This window comes from Hirsutella rhossiliensis, assembly GCF_020360975.1.
Source record: "Hirsutella rhossiliensis strain HR02 chromosome Unknown scaffold00013, whole genome shotgun sequence".
Lineage (NCBI taxonomy): Eukaryota > Fungi > Ascomycota > Sordariomycetes > Hypocreales > Ophiocordycipitaceae > Hirsutella > Hirsutella rhossiliensis.
In genome coordinates, this window is record NW_025408679.1 from 1,965,275 (window position 1) to 1,982,955 (window position 17,681).

General features: G+C 52.8%; 4 protein-coding genes across 4 annotated transcripts; 3 read left to right on the forward strand and 1 right to left on the reverse strand.

Moving 5' to 3' along the window:
* Positions 1–1,240: 1,240 nt before the first annotated feature.
* HRG_09763 (transposase) lies at positions 1,241–2,874 on the forward strand (the record flags this gene model as incomplete). The annotated part of the gene is made up of 3 exons (XM_044868234.1): positions 1,241–1,408; positions 1,495–2,597; positions 2,676–2,874. The coding sequence occupies 3 exons, from the start codon at positions 1,241–1,243 to the stop codon at positions 2,872–2,874; spliced, it is 1,470 nt and encodes a 489-aa protein (XP_044716815.1).
* Positions 2,875–5,749: 2,875 nt separating this feature from the next.
* Positions 5,750–6,178, reverse strand: HRG_09764 (helix-turn-helix, psq domain-containing protein; the record flags this gene model as incomplete). The annotated part of the gene is made up of 1 exon (XM_044868235.1): positions 5,750–6,178. One exon carries the CDS (start codon positions 6,176–6,178, stop codon positions 5,750–5,752), a length of 429 nt encoding a protein of 142 aa, XP_044716816.1.
* Positions 6,179–6,511: 333 nt separating this feature from the next.
* HRG_09765 (DDE superfamily endonuclease domain-containing protein) lies at positions 6,512–7,029 on the forward strand (the record flags this gene model as incomplete). The annotated part of the gene is made up of 2 exons (XM_044868236.1): positions 6,512–6,667; positions 6,697–7,029. 2 exons carry the CDS (start codon positions 6,512–6,514, stop codon positions 7,027–7,029), a joined length of 489 nt encoding a protein of 162 aa, XP_044716817.1.
* A 7,337-nt stretch (positions 7,030–14,366) lies between these two features.
* On the forward strand, positions 14,367–15,855 carry HRG_09766 (NADH:flavin oxidoreductase / NADH oxidase family domain-containing protein; the record flags this gene model as incomplete). Its single annotated transcript, XM_044868237.1, has 4 exons — positions 14,367–14,959; positions 15,012–15,429; positions 15,500–15,588; positions 15,660–15,855. The coding sequence occupies 4 exons, from the start codon at positions 14,367–14,369 to the stop codon at positions 15,853–15,855; spliced, it is 1,296 nt and encodes a 431-aa protein (XP_044716818.1).
* Positions 15,856–17,681: the final 1,826 nt, after the last annotated feature.

Below are 17,681 nucleotides of genomic sequence, written 5' to 3' on the forward strand. Positions count from 1 at the left end.
ACAACCACAGCTGCAGATACAGGGCAAGAGAATACGCGGACCACTACGGGCTAGGACTAATGGCGACGCCCCGTCGATAGTAACGGCACCAGACCGTATAGACGACGGCCCTACGATCGTTGTAGAGGGGATCAGCAGCAGGAAAAAGGGCACCAGCGCCAGAGAGAAGTAGGGGGCTAATGTAAGGGGCTACGCCCCTATGTGTGGATCTGGCATAGCCAGACTAGTCACGTGCAGACTTGCAAATAGATAAATCATAATCAAATCAAATCAAATCAAATCAAATTTATCCAAATCAAATCAAATCAAATTGCCCCTGCGCTGAATCAAATCAAATCAAATCGCAACACCCAAATTTATTTGGATATCTGATTATTTGGATACGCCCCACAATGGCGACCTGGGCCAATGATTTTTGAGAGCCAGCCCTGGCCCAGAGCGGTCGCTAATTACGGATACGGGCAGTTGCTTTTCCAGGCCGTGTCACCAAGCTTTCTTTTGGCGTTTTACCTGACACGTTTGATCGTGAAATATATCTTTGGGTGCGTCTGCCATATCACAGTGCGAGATATTTGTAGCCGGTGGCCAAAATGGGACAGCTCTGCACTTGACTGCAATGGCGCATACAGCAGAAGGCGAGGCGCTGTCCGCCGCCCTTTCTAGTGTCCCGTCCACCAGTTTTAGCGCTCCCGAGAGCTCCCCCGACCTTGCCACATCACCTTCGATCGACTACGTTGGATATGAAGGCATCGATTGGAATCGCCTCTCGGGTTTCTCTATACGCAAGTATAGAAAAAGAGCGCGGACGGGATGGGTATGGGAGCATGGGTTCGATATCGAGAAAAACGATTCCGGTCATCGGTTTTGGCTTTGCAAGGTCTGCCACGGGAAGAAGGCTACAATTACCCATATGTACGATGCTGCATCCACAAGTCAAGCGAACAGTCACATGGAAGAAATTCACCACATCAACAAAGGCGGGCCAATGCTACCACAGAGGAAGAAGCAACGCACTCTTTTCGACGTGGTTGACCTAGACTCCAACCGACCGAAGGATCAGGCTCTGATGAATGCCTTCATCTCGTCCTTTCAACCGCTTCGCTTTCAACATCTCCTGATACGCTGGGTGGCATGCGACAACATACCATTCCACAAACTGGAGAGTCCGTACTTTCGCGACCTTATGGCTTACGCGAACAGCGCAATTGCGGATTCGGGCAGTATTCCCACTCATAGCACAATGCGCGACTGGATTGTGCGCTCCTTCAATTGTCACAAAGGCGTCGTGACGGAATTGCTTCGTCGGTCGCTCAGCCGCATCAACGTCTCCTTTGATGCTTGGTCATCCCGAAAATTCACATCTCTGCTCGGCCTTACCGTACACTTTCTTGATGACGAAGGAAGTTCCGTACGTTTCTCCTCGGCTTGCCACGGATTGAAGGTCGCCACTGTGGAGAAAACCTGGCCGACCGTGTCAGCGAGATAATCCACGAGTATGGGTTCGAGGATCGCGTTGGATATTTTGTCACAGACAATGCGGAGAGCAACGACACGTGCCTTGAAGACTTGGGCACTGAGTTGGGGTTCAACAAGCAGCATCGTCGGCTCCGTTGCTGCGGCCACATCATCAACCTCGTCGCCCGATCCATTCTTTTCGGCACGGACGCCGACGCGTTTGAAGAGGATTGCCAAGCCAACAAAGAGATCCAAGATGAGGTCAGACTCTGGAGATCAAGGGGCCCCATCGGCAAGTTGCACAATATCGTTCACTGGGTGGAAAGGTCTGGCCAGCGCATTGAAAGGCTCCACAAGCTCCAATCCATTGAGAACACCGCCCTGGGCCTCGAAGACAAAACAACCTACGATGTCGTCATGGACAACGCTACTCGCTGGAACTCGTCCGAAGCGATGATGGAGCGGGGCTACATGCTTCGCAATGCACTCGATGCGCTGGTCCAAGCGGAAGTGACAGAGTGGAACCATTATGTGGCGAGAAGGACACGGCACGGGGCAAAGCCGATGCCGAAGAAGTGCCGCAAGAAGCCTACAATTGTGGACGACCAGATGGCCACTGAGGACTGGTCCGTTATTGCAGAGTATTTGGCGATCCTGAAACCATTGAAGATCGCGACAAAGCGCCTAGAGGGCCAGCCACGACAAGGCAAATTCGGCGCGATTTGGGAAGTTTTGCTCACAATGGAGTGGCTTCTGAAGCACCTAGAAGAGGCAAAGCTACAGCACGAACGGGACGAGGAACCGTACCTGCGAATCGGCTGCAATCTCGGCTGGATGAAGCTGGATCAATACTACGCCCTTACGGAGGATAGCCCTGCGTACCTCGCAAGCCTCGTCCTCCATCCCGCGTTTCGCTGGTCCACCGTCGAGTCGCAATGGTCCGATCATCCGGACTGGTTGGCCAGAGGAAGGGCGGCTGTGCAAGAGCTATGGGAGGAGTACCGAACCGTCGCGGTCGAGCAAGATACGATACCCGAGGAGCCCACAGCTGCAAGGAAGACAACGGACCTAGATGACTTCATGACCTCAATTAGGAAACTTGGCGCTCAACCTGCGTCCTCACCGTTCTCCACGCGTGACGAGTACGCAGAATGGGTGGGCAGTACCGATCCGGGCGATTGTCTTGTGGACAATCCCATCCAGTACTGGCTTCTCCGCAGACGCCAGTATCCACGCTTGTCGCGAATGGCAATCGACCTCTTTTCTATTCCGGCAATGTCTTCAGAGCCAGAGAGAATATTTAGCCTTGCCGGACAGATGGTCACAGCTCAGAGAGGTCGCCTCAAAGCGGACCTTATAGGAGCGGCTCAATGTATTTCGTCGTGGGAAAAAAGTGGGGTTATCCAGATATCCAAATGAGATCCAAATCGATTCAAATCAAATCAAATCAAATCAAATCCATGATTTTGCTATCCAAATCAAATCAAATTGGACCCTGTCACGAAAAATCAAGCCACCTGTTGTTCAGGTGACATGTTCAATTGAACATCAAATCTGCTTCGCGACAGACCCCGGATTTGATTTATCTATTTGCAAGTCTGGTCACGTGCGAGCGCCACGGACACGACTCCTAAAGGGAGCGATGTAGACACGTCTCCCTTTTACACTCTTTGTAGCTCAATTTACATCAATTACGCCCAGCACCTGTGCCAACAGTGCTGACCCCGTAACACTCGGAGACATCACCGCATTCCTGGCCAATGGAACTTTGGTCTCCACCAAGAAACGCAAGGCGACCGCAGAGGTAGATGCCCTAGACCAAGCGACTCTCCGCGAACTGTACTGCCGTTATACAGTAGCCTGCAGCCTCTCATTTGCTCATGTTGAGCAGCCGGCCTTTCGCGACTTTATCCGGTATATCCGTCCGGCCGCCGATGATCTCCTCCCGAGGTCCGGCGACACGGTTAAAAATGACTTACAATGGGGCTACGACAACAAAAAGGAGTTTGTAAAGCGAGCTCTGCAGAATGCTCTCTCGTCAATCCACATTGTTCCAGACAATTGGACATCGCCGAATTGTTTGGGCGTAATAGGGTTTACAGTTCAATTCGTTACCGAAGATCATGGTCTGCAGTCCCTGGTGGTGAGGATAAAAGAATTGGAAGGACAGCACAGCGGCGAGAACATGGCAGAAGCCATCATGGAGTTCATACGAGAATATGGAATAGCGACAAAAGTTGGATACTTTATGATGGATAATGCCACCAACATGAATACCATGATCGACAAAGTCTCCGACGACTTGGAGCACGAGTTCGAAGTTTTCTACGATCCTCTTCCTCACCGACTTCGCTGTTTCGGCCACATCATTAACCTGGCCGTGATGGAGTTCCTCAGGAAAGCGACCACCCACAGCAGATTCCTACCACGGACCGTCCGACGACGAAGTTAAGCAATGGAGAAAGCGAGGGGCGATAGGCAAATTGCATAATATCGTGGTCTACATCTGTCAGAACGGTCAGAGGACCGTAATGGGGCTGTCGAGCGATAATCACGATAGTCACAATAGTGATCACAATAGTGATCACAATGATGACCCCAAAAAAACCGTGTATTCCCCCCCCCCAAGGTCCAGAGGCGTAGGTCCTCTGGGCACATATAACAGAGGGTACTGTCGGCGCTATGAACCCCTAGGGTTCACCTGTAATGCTGCTGCCTACCAGGGGTCACCTGTAATGCTGCTGCCTGTCCCTTTAGTGTTGTGTCCACTTTAGGTGGCCTCGTTCTGACAACATCACCTGGACTCCCCAGCGACTTCAGACATTCACTGGTCTCACTGACGGTCTACGGCTACGGCGCGACAATGACACTCGTTGGAATTCGTGGCATAGCATGGTTGAGTGGGCCCTTAGAACAAAAGTCCGTCAAGGCATCACCATATTTTGTGCTCAAGAGCCTGCCCTGCAAGACGATGCTCTGACTTCCTCTGACTGGGTTACTCTGGCTGAAATTCACAAATTTCTCGAACCTTTTCACGACGCTACAATGGCCAACGAAGGCACCGGCAATTCCATCTCTGACGTTCTGCCAACCATGGACTATCTCTTGCATCACATTGAAGCGGCCAAGGAGGCCACTACCATCCCCCACTTGGCTACAATGATGGAGACGACATGGGCCAAATTAGCCGACTACTACGAATTGACGGAAGATTCGCCAGTCTATTCAGCAGCGACGGTATTAAATCCTTCCCTCAAGTGGGCATATATGGAGAAGACTTGGGACGACAAGAATGAATGGATTGAGAGAGCTAAAGCTCGGGTAGGGGAGCTCTGGAGGGAGGCATACAAATCTACCACTCCCTGCCCTGTTCTTCGACCAGCTTCCGCACAAGAGCCAAGTGCAAGACGACCAAATGGGTACAAAATGTGGATGAAAGAGCAAAAGGCTACGATTTTCAACATGGATGACGACGAGTACGAAGTGTATTGCCGCGAGCCTGTGGTGATGGTATCGGATCCGTTGAAATGGTGGTTAGAGTCAGCGCAGCGGCGACGGTTCCTAACTTATCTTTGATGGCCATTGACCTTCTATCGATTGCGCCTATGTCTACTGAGACAGAGCGGCTCTTCTCCAAAGCCAAACTTTCGGTAACCGACCAGCGAGGATCTATGAACATTGAAACTTTAAATCTCTTGGAATGCCTACGATCCTGGGACCGGAGCGCTCTGATACTCCCATCCGAGGTAAGATTTCTGTTTCGTCAGATGAAGATTGTCTAATTATGGATTCCAGTGTCGCTATATCGATCCGGAAGCCACCGGTACCGGGTCTGAGCCTCTGATTCAGGAAAGGGGCGAGGAAAGCTGCAGGTAAGGCAGGCAATTCGGTGAGGGCGCTGGAAAACTTGAAGGCAACCTTGCAGGTGCGACGGGTGCAATGCCAAATGTCAGACTATATGTTCACACTAATAGTGTAGACCACAGTTTGCACTGTAGTTCAGTTTGGCCGTGACGAACAGACTAATAGTTCAGTTTGAACATCTCAGGCACACTGGTAGTGTAGTGCGGCCAAGTCACACGCACTGAATGAGCAGTTTGAGGGGTCCAAACGCACTGGCCACACTATTAGGAGCATTGGAAGGGCCTTCCGTTTTGGGTCTGCACTCCCAACCACAAGACTATCCAAACCTGGCAAAAAGAGTCTGGTTAGTAAAAGTAATGAAAGACAAGCCAAATACTCACCAAAGCCAGACATAATACCGCCTTCGTCAACATTCACGGTATTTTCTGGTTTAATCCATCCATACTCCTTTTCCTGATATCGAAGAACCAGTGAACCGCCCGAGGCGTAAAAGCATTAAATCGGTTAGCTTCCTGACGTCTCCCACGCTTGTTCTTGATGTCCGGATGGCGATTAATGAATTTGGAGACCCAGTTGCGCCCACTGTCCGGTCGTTGTTCAGTTGCTTCATAAGAGCCTCCACACATGCGCGGATCTGACTGTGGGAGGGAGCATAGCCGAGAGACTCTTGGCGGAGGATCCAGGAAACCAAGCGAGCTTCCTGAGACTTACTCAATAGTTGACGAGGCTGGATCTGATCAGCCAGGGCTACCTGGCCTTTGAGTCTGTCGGAAATAGACTGCTGAGGTATGTCATACTTTTGGGCGGCGCGGTACTGCGACAAGCCGTTTTTTGTGACATCAATTATCGCATTAGCCATAGTATCCTCCGTATAAATACTCCGAGGCCGCTTTAAGGTCATTTTGGCCATGTGGTAGAGGAATAACGAGAAGAATCATCGTCAGGAGGCGGAAGGAGATTAGGGGGTTGGATGGTAATTTCGCGTGCAAGGTACGCACAGGCCACAGACCCCTGTACAAACATTCAACCATCGAAAAGTAGAATTCAATCAATCCTCTATCTACTCCAAGTGACGGCTTGTGAATATCTTCAAAGCTGGCTGGAATCGGTGTAAGTGAAATTGATGGTTTTTGGTGGGGATATTTTCTAATGCGCTACCGAAAGGTGGGTGTTACCGAAAGGGGGGTGGGGCATGGTAACAATTACAACAAGCCCAAAGGGCTACGTCAATGATATCCTTGCCCTCGAATTCATCGACCACTTCGAGCGTCACACCCGGCCCCAAGTCCCCGAAGAGGAGCGCCTTGTCTTAATGGACGGCTGCGAGAACCACTTTACATACGAATTGGTGCATTTTGCTACCAACACAATATACAGCTGTTCCCGTTACCGCCTCATGTGACTCACCTACTCCAGCCGCTTGACGTTGGGGTCTTTGGTCCCTACAAGCACTGGCATCAACAAGTGCTATATCGTGAGATTGCAAACGGAGCTACTAACTTCAACAAGACCGACTTCCTTTTCCATCTTCAAGAGATGCGTAACCGAACCTTTAAGCGGCCTACGATCCTATCAGCCTGGGAGAAATCTGGTCTCTTTCCATTCAACCCAAGCGTCGTCCTCGACCAGTTGCAAGATGCGTTATCCTCATTAACCGACTCTGTCCGCGAACGAGAACTCCTGGGTTCGTTGAGGAAGGCACGCCAATAGATGACGATAGTAGTAACGAGGATGCATTCGAAAATATGCGCTCTACACCACAGACGCCAACTTCTCGATCGATCGAAGCGGTTCCAGGCGGTAGAGGGCCAGCAACGCCCGTTACAGTCCATCGTATTGACTGGAAGACCCTCAAAACACCACGGCTAAATCTTCACGACATCCACAAATGCCATGAATTCATCAGACTACGGATAGACCTCTCTATTGCATCAGGTACGCCTATTACGCCGTCAGTTGCACACGTACAGGAAAAGTACGTAAAGCAGCGCACACCCGCACTCAATGGTATCACCGCCACGGATGAGATGAGGCGTCTCAAAGAGAATCAGCTTAGACGATCGAAACTAGCAGAAGGGACATCGATTGTAGGGAAATTCGGGCCATTAACCGTCCACGATTCGAGACTACGTGTCGCAAAAGACGAATACAACCGACTGGCTGCACAGGCTGACGAGGCACGAAGGCGGCTTAAAAAGGAAGTCCGTGAAGAGGCTGCGTTTTTGCGCCGCTGGGTTAGGCAGGTTAAGGGTACCTGCCGAGATAGTATCTCGAAGTCATCAAACAAGCAGCTACGGCTCCTTGGCCGCGACAAACGAGGTCTTCGAAGCTACATGGATAGTATCGAGTCGATATGTTACCAATACGCCGCTTTCCGTGCCCTTGGCGATCCAGATCGATCGACTGACTGTCCTTTCGCTTGGATATGGTACAATGACATTACGTACAATCGAAGCAGCGTTCTTACTTGGCCCAAAGACTACGATCGCGAGGTCGTACAGAAAGCCGTTGAATTGGTTATCTTAGAGACCCAAGAGAGGTCTACAGCACGAAGGGCGCTTACGTTTGAAGTTGACGGAATTGAGATTACTGAAGAGATCGTTATTGACGGGCTAACCGAGGAATTTGAAGCTATTATAAAGGAGGAATAGATAGGCAATCTAGCATCGTGAGACCATCAATCTAGCTGTATGTCTAATTGTTGTACGGATAAGTGCGTAAATCGACGTGGTGGGGCTTCGTGCGTTTATGGGGGGAAATTAGGTACATAATCCTACTAGTTAATTGGCGGGGCCGCTATGTACTCTTTTTTGCGAATCAACGGACTTTTTGCTACTCAACGCACCCCCCGTGCATGACTTGACATGCGCGGGAATCGGGACGGATTTTAGTCCCCCCAAGTACCACGCGTTACGCGTATTTTTGGTGGGAGCTACGGTCAAGCGCGAGTGGTGGGGTGTACACGGGTTCGGGGCGCGTCCACACATTAGCTCCCCAACTAAGGGGCTTGTCCCCTTAGTGGCTCCCGAAGGGCCCCGCCAACGGGTACAGCCGCAAAAACCGTAGACAATCATATCCGTAGGGTGTGGTTAAATCCACAACAGCTTCCGCTAAATCCACAAAATTTTCTGCCCCATCCCCCGCCGCCACTGCCGCACCCAATCAATAGTGGGGAGATTTGTGTAGGCCAACACCTCAAATGGTACTACCCGTTGGCTGAAGCTAGGCGGGGCGCCTAGCTTCAGCCAACGGGTAGGTGCGGAGCAGCTAAGCCAACTAAGTGCTGCGCACTTAGGCACTTAGTTGGCCGTCTAGGTGCTCCGCACCTAGCCTTAGCCAACGGGTAGTTGTCAGCTGATGTCTGTACCTACCTGGTCCATATGACCTTGGAACACGTGGTACCAATTACGACGACTGGATGTCTCACAACGGGGGGGAACGAGTCAGGAACGGTCAACCTTAGGGCATATCTCGTTATGAATTGGAACGGGGACCAACCAGCACCCCTCCATCGCCAGGCTTACTGATTCCCGTTGAACCATCAGGCTGAACGAGATGCGCCCAAATCGTCTTATATGCGTGTTCCTCGTGTCTCAGGAATGGGTCGAGAACTAGTGGAGCACGTGGACCAATGACGACTTGCCACCCCATGTTACCCATGCACAGACCGGAAACATCAAGCACCATTCATACGTAAACAAGGCGTAAATCCATCACGGACGACTATGATGCCGATCTTGAGGCACATAGCCGACAATTCTTCATGGCTCTACGGAGGAACATTTCAAAAGTTCTTGCTGACGCTAAAATAACCCCTGTACGCAAAAGGGAAAGAAAAGAACCCCGCACATGAAATTGTCGAGAAGAAGGTCCGAACGAAGTGACGCCTCTAGGTCTCTCTAGGTAATACAGCTCGAAACCAGGTAAGGAGGGAGGTTTGTGGTCCACTGAGGGGTCCGGAGGATCTCCTATTCGATCGGGATCCTCCAAGGAGCCCGGTATATCTTTACTGGCTCGGGGACCTCAAGAGATTGAACTATCGACCTAATAGCTTGGAAAGCTATTGATCGGGGAGATCGAGCTGAATGTGCTGACGTAGATGGCTTACGCGGCCTTCAGTGAGGGGCAAGGAGTGCCCTCTTCCTGATAGAATGTACATTATACCTGGACACGGGATATGAACACAGGTGTTGGAACGGCGCAGCAGGAAGGGCGGCATGGGTCACCTGCCAGGTCACGTGGGGCATTCAGTTGAGATTTCTGCGGGCCCAAAAAGGGGCACATTCCTAGCCGGAAGGGGAGAACACACACATCGCTCACACACACACAGCCGTGCCTATAGCTCCAATTGACCTCTTCTGTGTGCCCACTATCGTTGCCACCTTCCTCATTCGGACGAGCCGCAGAACCGCTGTTCTGACAACAGGGAAGGCACAGGAGTAACGAAACATGCACGGACGATTTCGAAACATGCACGGAGACTTAAACCCCATTTGGAAGAGTAGGCGCGCACCACAATTTGGCGCGCGCGTTCCCAACGCCGTGGCCGCCTCGTCGCGCCCGCCCTATTACTCGACTACCGGTATGTACGGAGGATGCATTCAATATTGCAAAGATCACCAACGCCAGAAGATGCGTCCTTGAGTCGTTCAATTGAAGCTATCACTAAGCCCGGCCCGACCGATTCCGATGTGTATGCAATATGCACACAGCAGTGGAAGGTGCATTTTTGGCCGCCTTGCCTACCTCTGTGACTGTGACTGTGACTGTGAGGAAGGATCCGTCCGACGCGGCGGAGGGCGAGGCACATAGGGAACGAATTTGGGGACGGCCCGCTCGCTGGAATTGCATGGTGCCGTGTCCGTCTGATCCCCTGGCTGCTGGAAATGCTCCTTACCGTCCCGTGAGACTGTGCCGGCGGCTGTGCCCACATGAAGCCGTCGTGATGTGCCTGTGTCGAGGAGGCGGTTCTTGCCACCGTGACGGCGCCGGTGCCTGTACGTATACAGGCACAAGTGATGTAGGCGGTGGCATCACAGAGTATCCCTGATGCCGGCGGCGCCTGTGGAAGTGAGGGTACCTGTGATAACGGTACTGGCGTTGCTGCTGCTTGCGACTTGATGAAATCACCGATCTGCTGAGCAAGATCGTCAACCCGGCTGCTCACGGAAGCAAGCGTATTCGACCTCTTGTTTACGACAGTAGCGCCCGTGCCCTTCCTCTTCCTTTGTGTCCCTGGTGGCCGTGACTCGAGATCGGATTTAGCTCTCTGCTCCTCTTGCTCCCAAGCACTAAGGATCCGGCCCGTGGATGCCTCCAGTGGAGGGGGTTGCCTCGGGCCCGTTGTTCGCACGCCGGCGAGGCTGGACAACATCGGGATCGGGCTCATGTCGTGATTCGATATACCGTCGTAGTTCAGGCTGATAGTAAATTAGTATATAGCTAGATAGGGGGGCCGTAATACTTACAGTAGGACCGTATAATAACCAGTGGGTATCAATAAGATCGAGGGGAATTTCAGCAGCCTGGCCCTCAGCATGAAGGATATTACGGATTGTATGCCGGCAAGGCAGACCCCATTGGGCCGTGAAGGCACCCGTACAATCCGTTGGCCGCTGGCCCCGTTTATCGGATAGCTCTTCCGTAGCTAACTTCGCTTGCTTAAAGATCTGCTTTATTGGCTGCCAACCAATTTTCCGGTATATTGACTTGAGGATAGGATATTTAGCCCATTCGAGCTGGACCTTCGTGAACTCGTCTTGAAGCGCTTCGAGATGCGTTTTCTGCCGTTGATCCACAAGTTGACGGATTGAAGCCTGTAGTTGCCAGAGGTCGATAAAACGGTTGTGTAAGAGACTTTTCAACTCGTGATGTGTGCTTTCAACCCGAGAAGTCACCGTAATATCGTAATTGCGGTATTGTTGGATGGCATACCTACAAAACTGGGCACGCCATGGATAGTAGGTTGTACGGAGGTAGTTGACGAGAGCTAAAGTAATTAGCAATAGTAATATATAACGATATATAGGGCTAGGGTTACCTGGCTGGTCGAAAAACTCTACACATAGTAGATTCCACTGCTCACTACACTCCTCAGGCGTGCGTGCCCTAACGACTGAAGCCCAGGCATCACGGATACCGTCAGCTGTATGCTTAAAGGTACGTTTTGGCGGCGGCGGCGGGATTGGGTTCCTTCGTCATCCCGTTCTTCATCGAGATATTGGTCCGCTAGCTGGGAGGCATGTTGTATCTGTGCCTCGGCGGTATGATCGATCGGTCGGTCCTCGATAGCGTTGGCGTTCGTTCGGTCGTTTGCGAGGGCAGCCGCGGCGCCGAGGCGAGTGTCTGCTTCATCTGCCCTATCTCCTATAATCTCGGTACCTTCGAGGCTACCAACCCACTTCTTCTTGATATGTAGGATCACGTTTTTCATCATATGCCAGACGCAGAGTTGTTGCTGTGTAAAGGGGGAAACAGAGGAAAGGGCGTTCTTGAGGGCTTTGTCAAAATCAGTAATAACAACGCCAGGAGCAGGAATGCTGGCCCGTCGGCCGGTATCGTAGAGATGTGAGAGAATCCAGTTGAAGGCGCCTTCGTCTTCCTTGGAGGCAATACCAAAGGCTACACTGTAGCTCTTGTGTAGTCCCGTAGTCCCAATGATTTGCAGCAGTGGCATGTTGAAACGGTTGACAAGATACGTGTTATCCATGATAAGGAGTTCCGGGTTACGCTTCCAGTCAGCAAGACAGTCAGAGTATATCCAGAATATCCTCCAGATCTTGCCATTAGGGCCACGGTCAACTGCAAAGAAGGCGACTTCCCCGTCGGCCTTTGCAGCGAGGAGTACGTCGAGGAACGCTTGTGTAGATGTAGTAGCGCCGTAGCGTTGAAGACGAAGCTGGCGCCGAATGTATCCTACATCACGATCGTTGATTAGGACCTCAGGATGGTCGCGTTGGGTAGCCTCGGCAATATCCTTCCGCATATTAGCTGCGTTGCTACTATAGGTCTCAACGAGACGGCATAGTCGTTCGATGCCAAATTTGCGTTGACTGCGTTGACGAATAAGGGCAGAGGCAGCCGGCGCGAAGAGAGGCTCGTGGCAGTGGGATTGACCTTGAAAGTAACCCTGTACGACTGCGAAGGTTGGTGGAATCGGATGTTACTGTAAAACAGGCATCCTGACTTTTTGGTTGACGTTTTGTACTTGCCTCATTCTCCTCCCAGGACCTATAGCTACCACTATACTGGCACCGAATGGTGGCTGCTTTACGCTTAGCCTTCCCGGAAGTCTTGCTGTTTGCAACGTTAACGACGTAGCCTTGATCTTGCTGATCATTCCGAAGTGCCTCAAGAGCCTCGGCATATGTGCAAAAAAGTGTGTCCTGGATAGATATAGCTCAGGGCCTTCGCCCTCGATCGTAGCCATCGTGGCGGCGCGGCGGCGTTGGTATTGTGTTGAATGAGAGTGGTGATAGCTTCAAACGCTCCAAATCAAAGATATGCGGCGTAGGCAGTAGGAAAAGGGAGGCGCGCGTTGGCTACAGTGGCCGCGGCAGCTCGCGTTGGGGAACGCGCGCGCCAAATTGTGGTGCGCGCCTACTCTTCCAAATGGGGTTTAAGTCTCCGTGCATGTTTCGAAATCGTCCGTGCATGTTTCGTTACTCGGCCGCGGGGGCCCCGAGGAGCTACAAGAGCCTAGAGCTCAAGGCCTCACCCGGGTGTCCCCCGGAGCTGCACACCAATCGACAACACCTCCACCACCTGCTTGCTACGAGGAGCAGGCACGGGGACTTCGCCGACTGTCATAACCACGAAGTGGCCCCGTATCGAACGCTCCTGCGGGAGAAGACAATCGCCATCGGGGCGAATCCCCGACTAACATTGCTACACTCTCTGCTTCCTTTTCTTTTCTTTTCTTTCTGCCCCGTAGGCCCTCCTCGAGGGGGCTTGCGGCCGGCCCATGACTTCGTGGGCTTTCTCAGTCACCCGGCCTCGGCCAAAGACTGACTACTATTACGGCTTCACTGCCGTGCCTGGAACCCGCTGACGGGGGAAGGGCCCCGAATTTCCGACCGGCCTCAAGAGCCGCAGAATTGCTAGATGGAGTGGTTAGGTGCTACACACGGTCCTTAGTCCAGGTACTCGGGATATTCTATGTATCTAGTCTTCTCTAGCCTAGCACGTCTTTTGCCCTTATAGGGATGTCCCAGACGGTAATCAATACTACTACTACTACTCCGGAGGGGGCGGGGCGAGCTGTAGGGGGAGTGGGCTGAAACAGGACTGCTGCTGTCGCCATTGATTCGAATGGCCATCTTGCCCTGGTGGTGAGGGCGGAGAATGGTCACGTTGCCATCACAATGCATGGTTTCGACAACAACGACACCAAGGAGAAACATTTCGTCAGCTAGCGCGAGAGTCGGGAAATTCTGGGATCATGATGCTGGCATTGCTGGGGAGCGAGGTGAAGAGCTGGAATTTTGGGAGATTGCGGGTGTCATAACGCGTCCTCACGGAGCTGCGGAGCTTCAGAGCTAGACTCTCCAGCTGCCCAAGCCGTTGATGCAGAAGCCCTCCGGACGGCAAAGGACGATGTTCTCCGCGAACCGCGTGTTTGCAGTAGATGGATACGCCCCCCCCTGTCTCAAACTCCGTCGCGGTTCTTACCCGCAGTTGTATGCCGTCAGAACCTGAGAAAACACGCAAAAGCTAGTCGCAGAACAGACAAGTATCGCAGATAGCGTAGAAGATCATTGGTGACTCCAATTCCGACGGCGTTAAAAGGCCAGCTGCATCCATTTAAGATCCACCAAGCCGCATTGTTGATGACGCCATATCCAACGTTTCCGGATGCAACGGCGGATTGCCGGGTCCGTCGGCCGGCTACTCTTCACTGTAGAGAAGGCGTAGAGCTTGATTTGAAAGCACGTTAGGGGAAACCGTGTATATAGAACTGGCCGTGGCGCCTGCTTTGTAGCCTGCAGGCCTCATCGCATCGGCAGAAGTCAAGCGCAAACTACAGCAACCCCATTAAGCCCAGCATCATGGCGCCCAAGAGATTCGCGGCCGAAAAGGCGGACCCATCGCCGCTCGCACAACCGCTCAAGTTCGACATCAGCGGCAAGACGGCCAAGAACAGGTTTATGAAGGCGGCAATGACGGAGCGGCTGTCATCGTGGGATCCCAAAGTACTGGAAAAGCGTGGCGTTCCGTCAAAGGAGCTCGTCAACGTGTATCGGAGATGGGGCGAGGGCGGCTACGGCGTCATCCTCACGGGAAACGTCATGATCGAGTACGACCAGCTTGAAGCTGCCGGCAATGCTATCGTCCCCCGCGACGCCCCCTTTTCCGGGGAGCGTTTCGACGCCTTCAAGGACCTGGCGACGGCTGCCAAGAAGCACGGCAGTCTCATGGTGGCCCAAGTCAGCCATCCTGGACGCCAAGTGACGGACCGAATCCAAAAGAACCCAATCTCAGCGAGCGATGTGAGGCTGGAAAAAGAAATGATGGGAATGCAGTTCGCCAAGCCGCGACCGATGGAGAAGAAAGACTTCGAAAATGTTATCGAAGGCTTTGCTCATGCGGCCGAGTACCTGCACAAGGCGGGATTTGATGGAGTCGAGCTTCACGCAGCCCAGTAAGTGGGCACCCATCACCAGACAAGACAAAGCCAAGACTCTTGCTTACAGTGTTCGCAGCGGCTATTTGTTGTCCCAGTTCCTCTCGCCTACGACCAACAAGCGGACGGATCAATACGGCGGCTCGGTCCTCAATCGGTCCAGAATCATCATCGAGATCATCAAGGCCATCCGGGAACGCGTAGCCGACAAGTCGTTCATCGTAGGCATCAAGGTCAACAGCGTCGAGTTCCAAAGCGGCGGGTTCACCCCCGAGGATTGCAAGACTCTCTGCGCGGAGCTGGAGAAGAACGAATTTGACTTTGTGGAGCTGTCCGGCGGCACCTACCAAGAATTTGTCATGAAGCATCAGCGCGAGTCGACCCGGAAGCGCGAGGCCTTCTTCCTCGAGTTTGCCGACATCGTGATTCCGGAGCTGAAAAAGACAAAAGCCTACGTCACTGGCGGCTTCAGGACGACCAAGGGCATGGTCAGGGCCCTCGACACCGTGCAGGGCGTGGACTGGCCGCCCGGTCTGCAACGAATTCGACCTTGCCCAGAAGTTGCTCGACAGCAAGGTCGACAGCGCAATCGAGACTCTGTTTGACGAGGAAAACTTTGGCATGATGGCTGTGGTGGCCGGAACACAGTGAGTCTGACCCGACAGGGGTGCTGCGTGTACGCGTGATTGTACGTGACGGCTGATGAGGCTCGCTTTAGAATCCGTGCCGTGGGCCAGGGAAGGGAGCCACTCGACTTTAGCAGAGAAGACCACAAGAAGATCTTCGAAGCGTCCATGCAGAAATGGGGCCAGACCATGGCGGCGGACAAAGAGGGCTCAAGGTACGGATATGTTGACATTGAGGGTCTGAAGCTGGAGCCATTCGGCGTCCCGTACGCAGCGGCATCGCTTTAGTAAGGAGTGACGAGAGGCTACTTGGGGGGACTAAAATCCGTCCCGATTCCCGCGCATGTCAAGTCATGCACGGGGGGTGCGTTGAGTAGCAAAAAGTCCGTTGATTCGCAAAAAAGAGTACATAGCGGCCCCGCCAATTAACTAGTAGGATTATGTACCTAATTTCCCCCCATAAACGCACGAAGCCCCACCACGTCGATTTACGCACTTATCCGTACAACAATTAGACATACAGAAGGTGCGAGCCATCGTAATGCCGCGGAAGAGCAAGAACAGCACCAAGCGCAACTCGAACCAATTCGAGTTGCTCGATGACGAGGATGACGGTACGAACGACAATGTGGCCTGTAGCATCATTATGGCCAATCCGACAAGCGCGGCCGACGTGACAAGGACCAGCACCCGCGGTCGCCCTCTGAAACCGACACTGCAATTCGACCCAGAACCGCGCCCATCACGAAAGAAATCCGCCGTCCCGAAAGCGAAATCGACGAACGCCGACCCCAGTGCAAACGAGGATTCATTGGCACGAATTGAAGCTCTCCTGCAACGCGTCGAGGAGCGGGCCGGAAGGGCGGAGAAACGCGTCGAGTCTCTGGAAGAGTTCATTCGAAACGAACTCTTCCCACGCGTCGCTGGCCCTCTGGAGTCCGCCACTCCAAGTGCACCTCATCAGCAACAGCAACAGCACCTGCCACCTTCGCCACCACCCTCTCCGTTCCCAGGACCACTGCCAGGCATTGGGTTGGACGTGAGTCGGGTCCTAGACAGCGATGTGAAGGACGGCAATGCCGGGACTATTCGTCGGCGCGCGAACGCTGCCCTTGAGAAGTTGGGTGTGACCTGTCTGGGCGTCAATTCTAAGGGAAACGGGCGTTTTCGGCTTCTCTTTCGAGAGTCGGACGTCGATAAAGTACGACAGAACGACACCTGGATGAGGACACACTTCGACAAGGGAACGCTATATGGGGAGCAGTGGTACCCTCTACGGGTTGATAGAGCCCATTGTGGGGTTGCGACGGATGATATCGGATGCGCCGTCTTTGGGCGGATGAACGGGGTGAAAGTGCACAAGATGCGATGGCTCGGGACAGCGTCTGTCGACAAGGAGTACCGCTCTCTGGTGGTACATCTGGATAAGAAAGAGGAGGTGGACAGGTTGCTTGCCAAACGAACGGTTGAGATGGCGAATGGCGAGTGTGCATACACGCGACCATTCGTTCAGGGACTTCAACCAGCGAGATGCTACCGCTGCCACCTCTACGGACACTTGCATTATCGCTGCAAGGCGCCAACTCCGATCTGTGGACAGTGCGGCCAACCGGGCCATTCTGCGTCGACCTGCACCTCCGACGTTTTTAAGTGTGCAGCGTGCGGTGGAAAAGGAGCACACAAAGCTACAGATCCTGGGTGCCCGGTGTATCGCCGGGAACTCGCCAAGTTACGACCGACACCTTACTAACATACATCCTCTGTCTTAACCTTTTCTTTTCAGCACAAACCCTCTACCTATACCTGTGGTTGCCCCACAGCTGGTAGGTTAGCTACACCGGACGGCTAAAGGCAGGTGGACTCTTCGTCAAATGCGGCGGAGGAGAGTGGTCTGTACCTCATCAGACAGGCTCCAGAATTGGAAAGGGACAGGTCAAATGAGCAAGAGACGGATTGAAGGATGTAAGAGAAATTTAGGCATTAGATCGGGACGAATTCCTTGGGCTCGGAACCGAGTATTGGACAACTCTAGATTAGGCTTAGCGAGTCTGACGCAGTGCCTCTGACTATCGTCAATGGCGAAATAAACATCATCATTAGACATACAGCTAGAT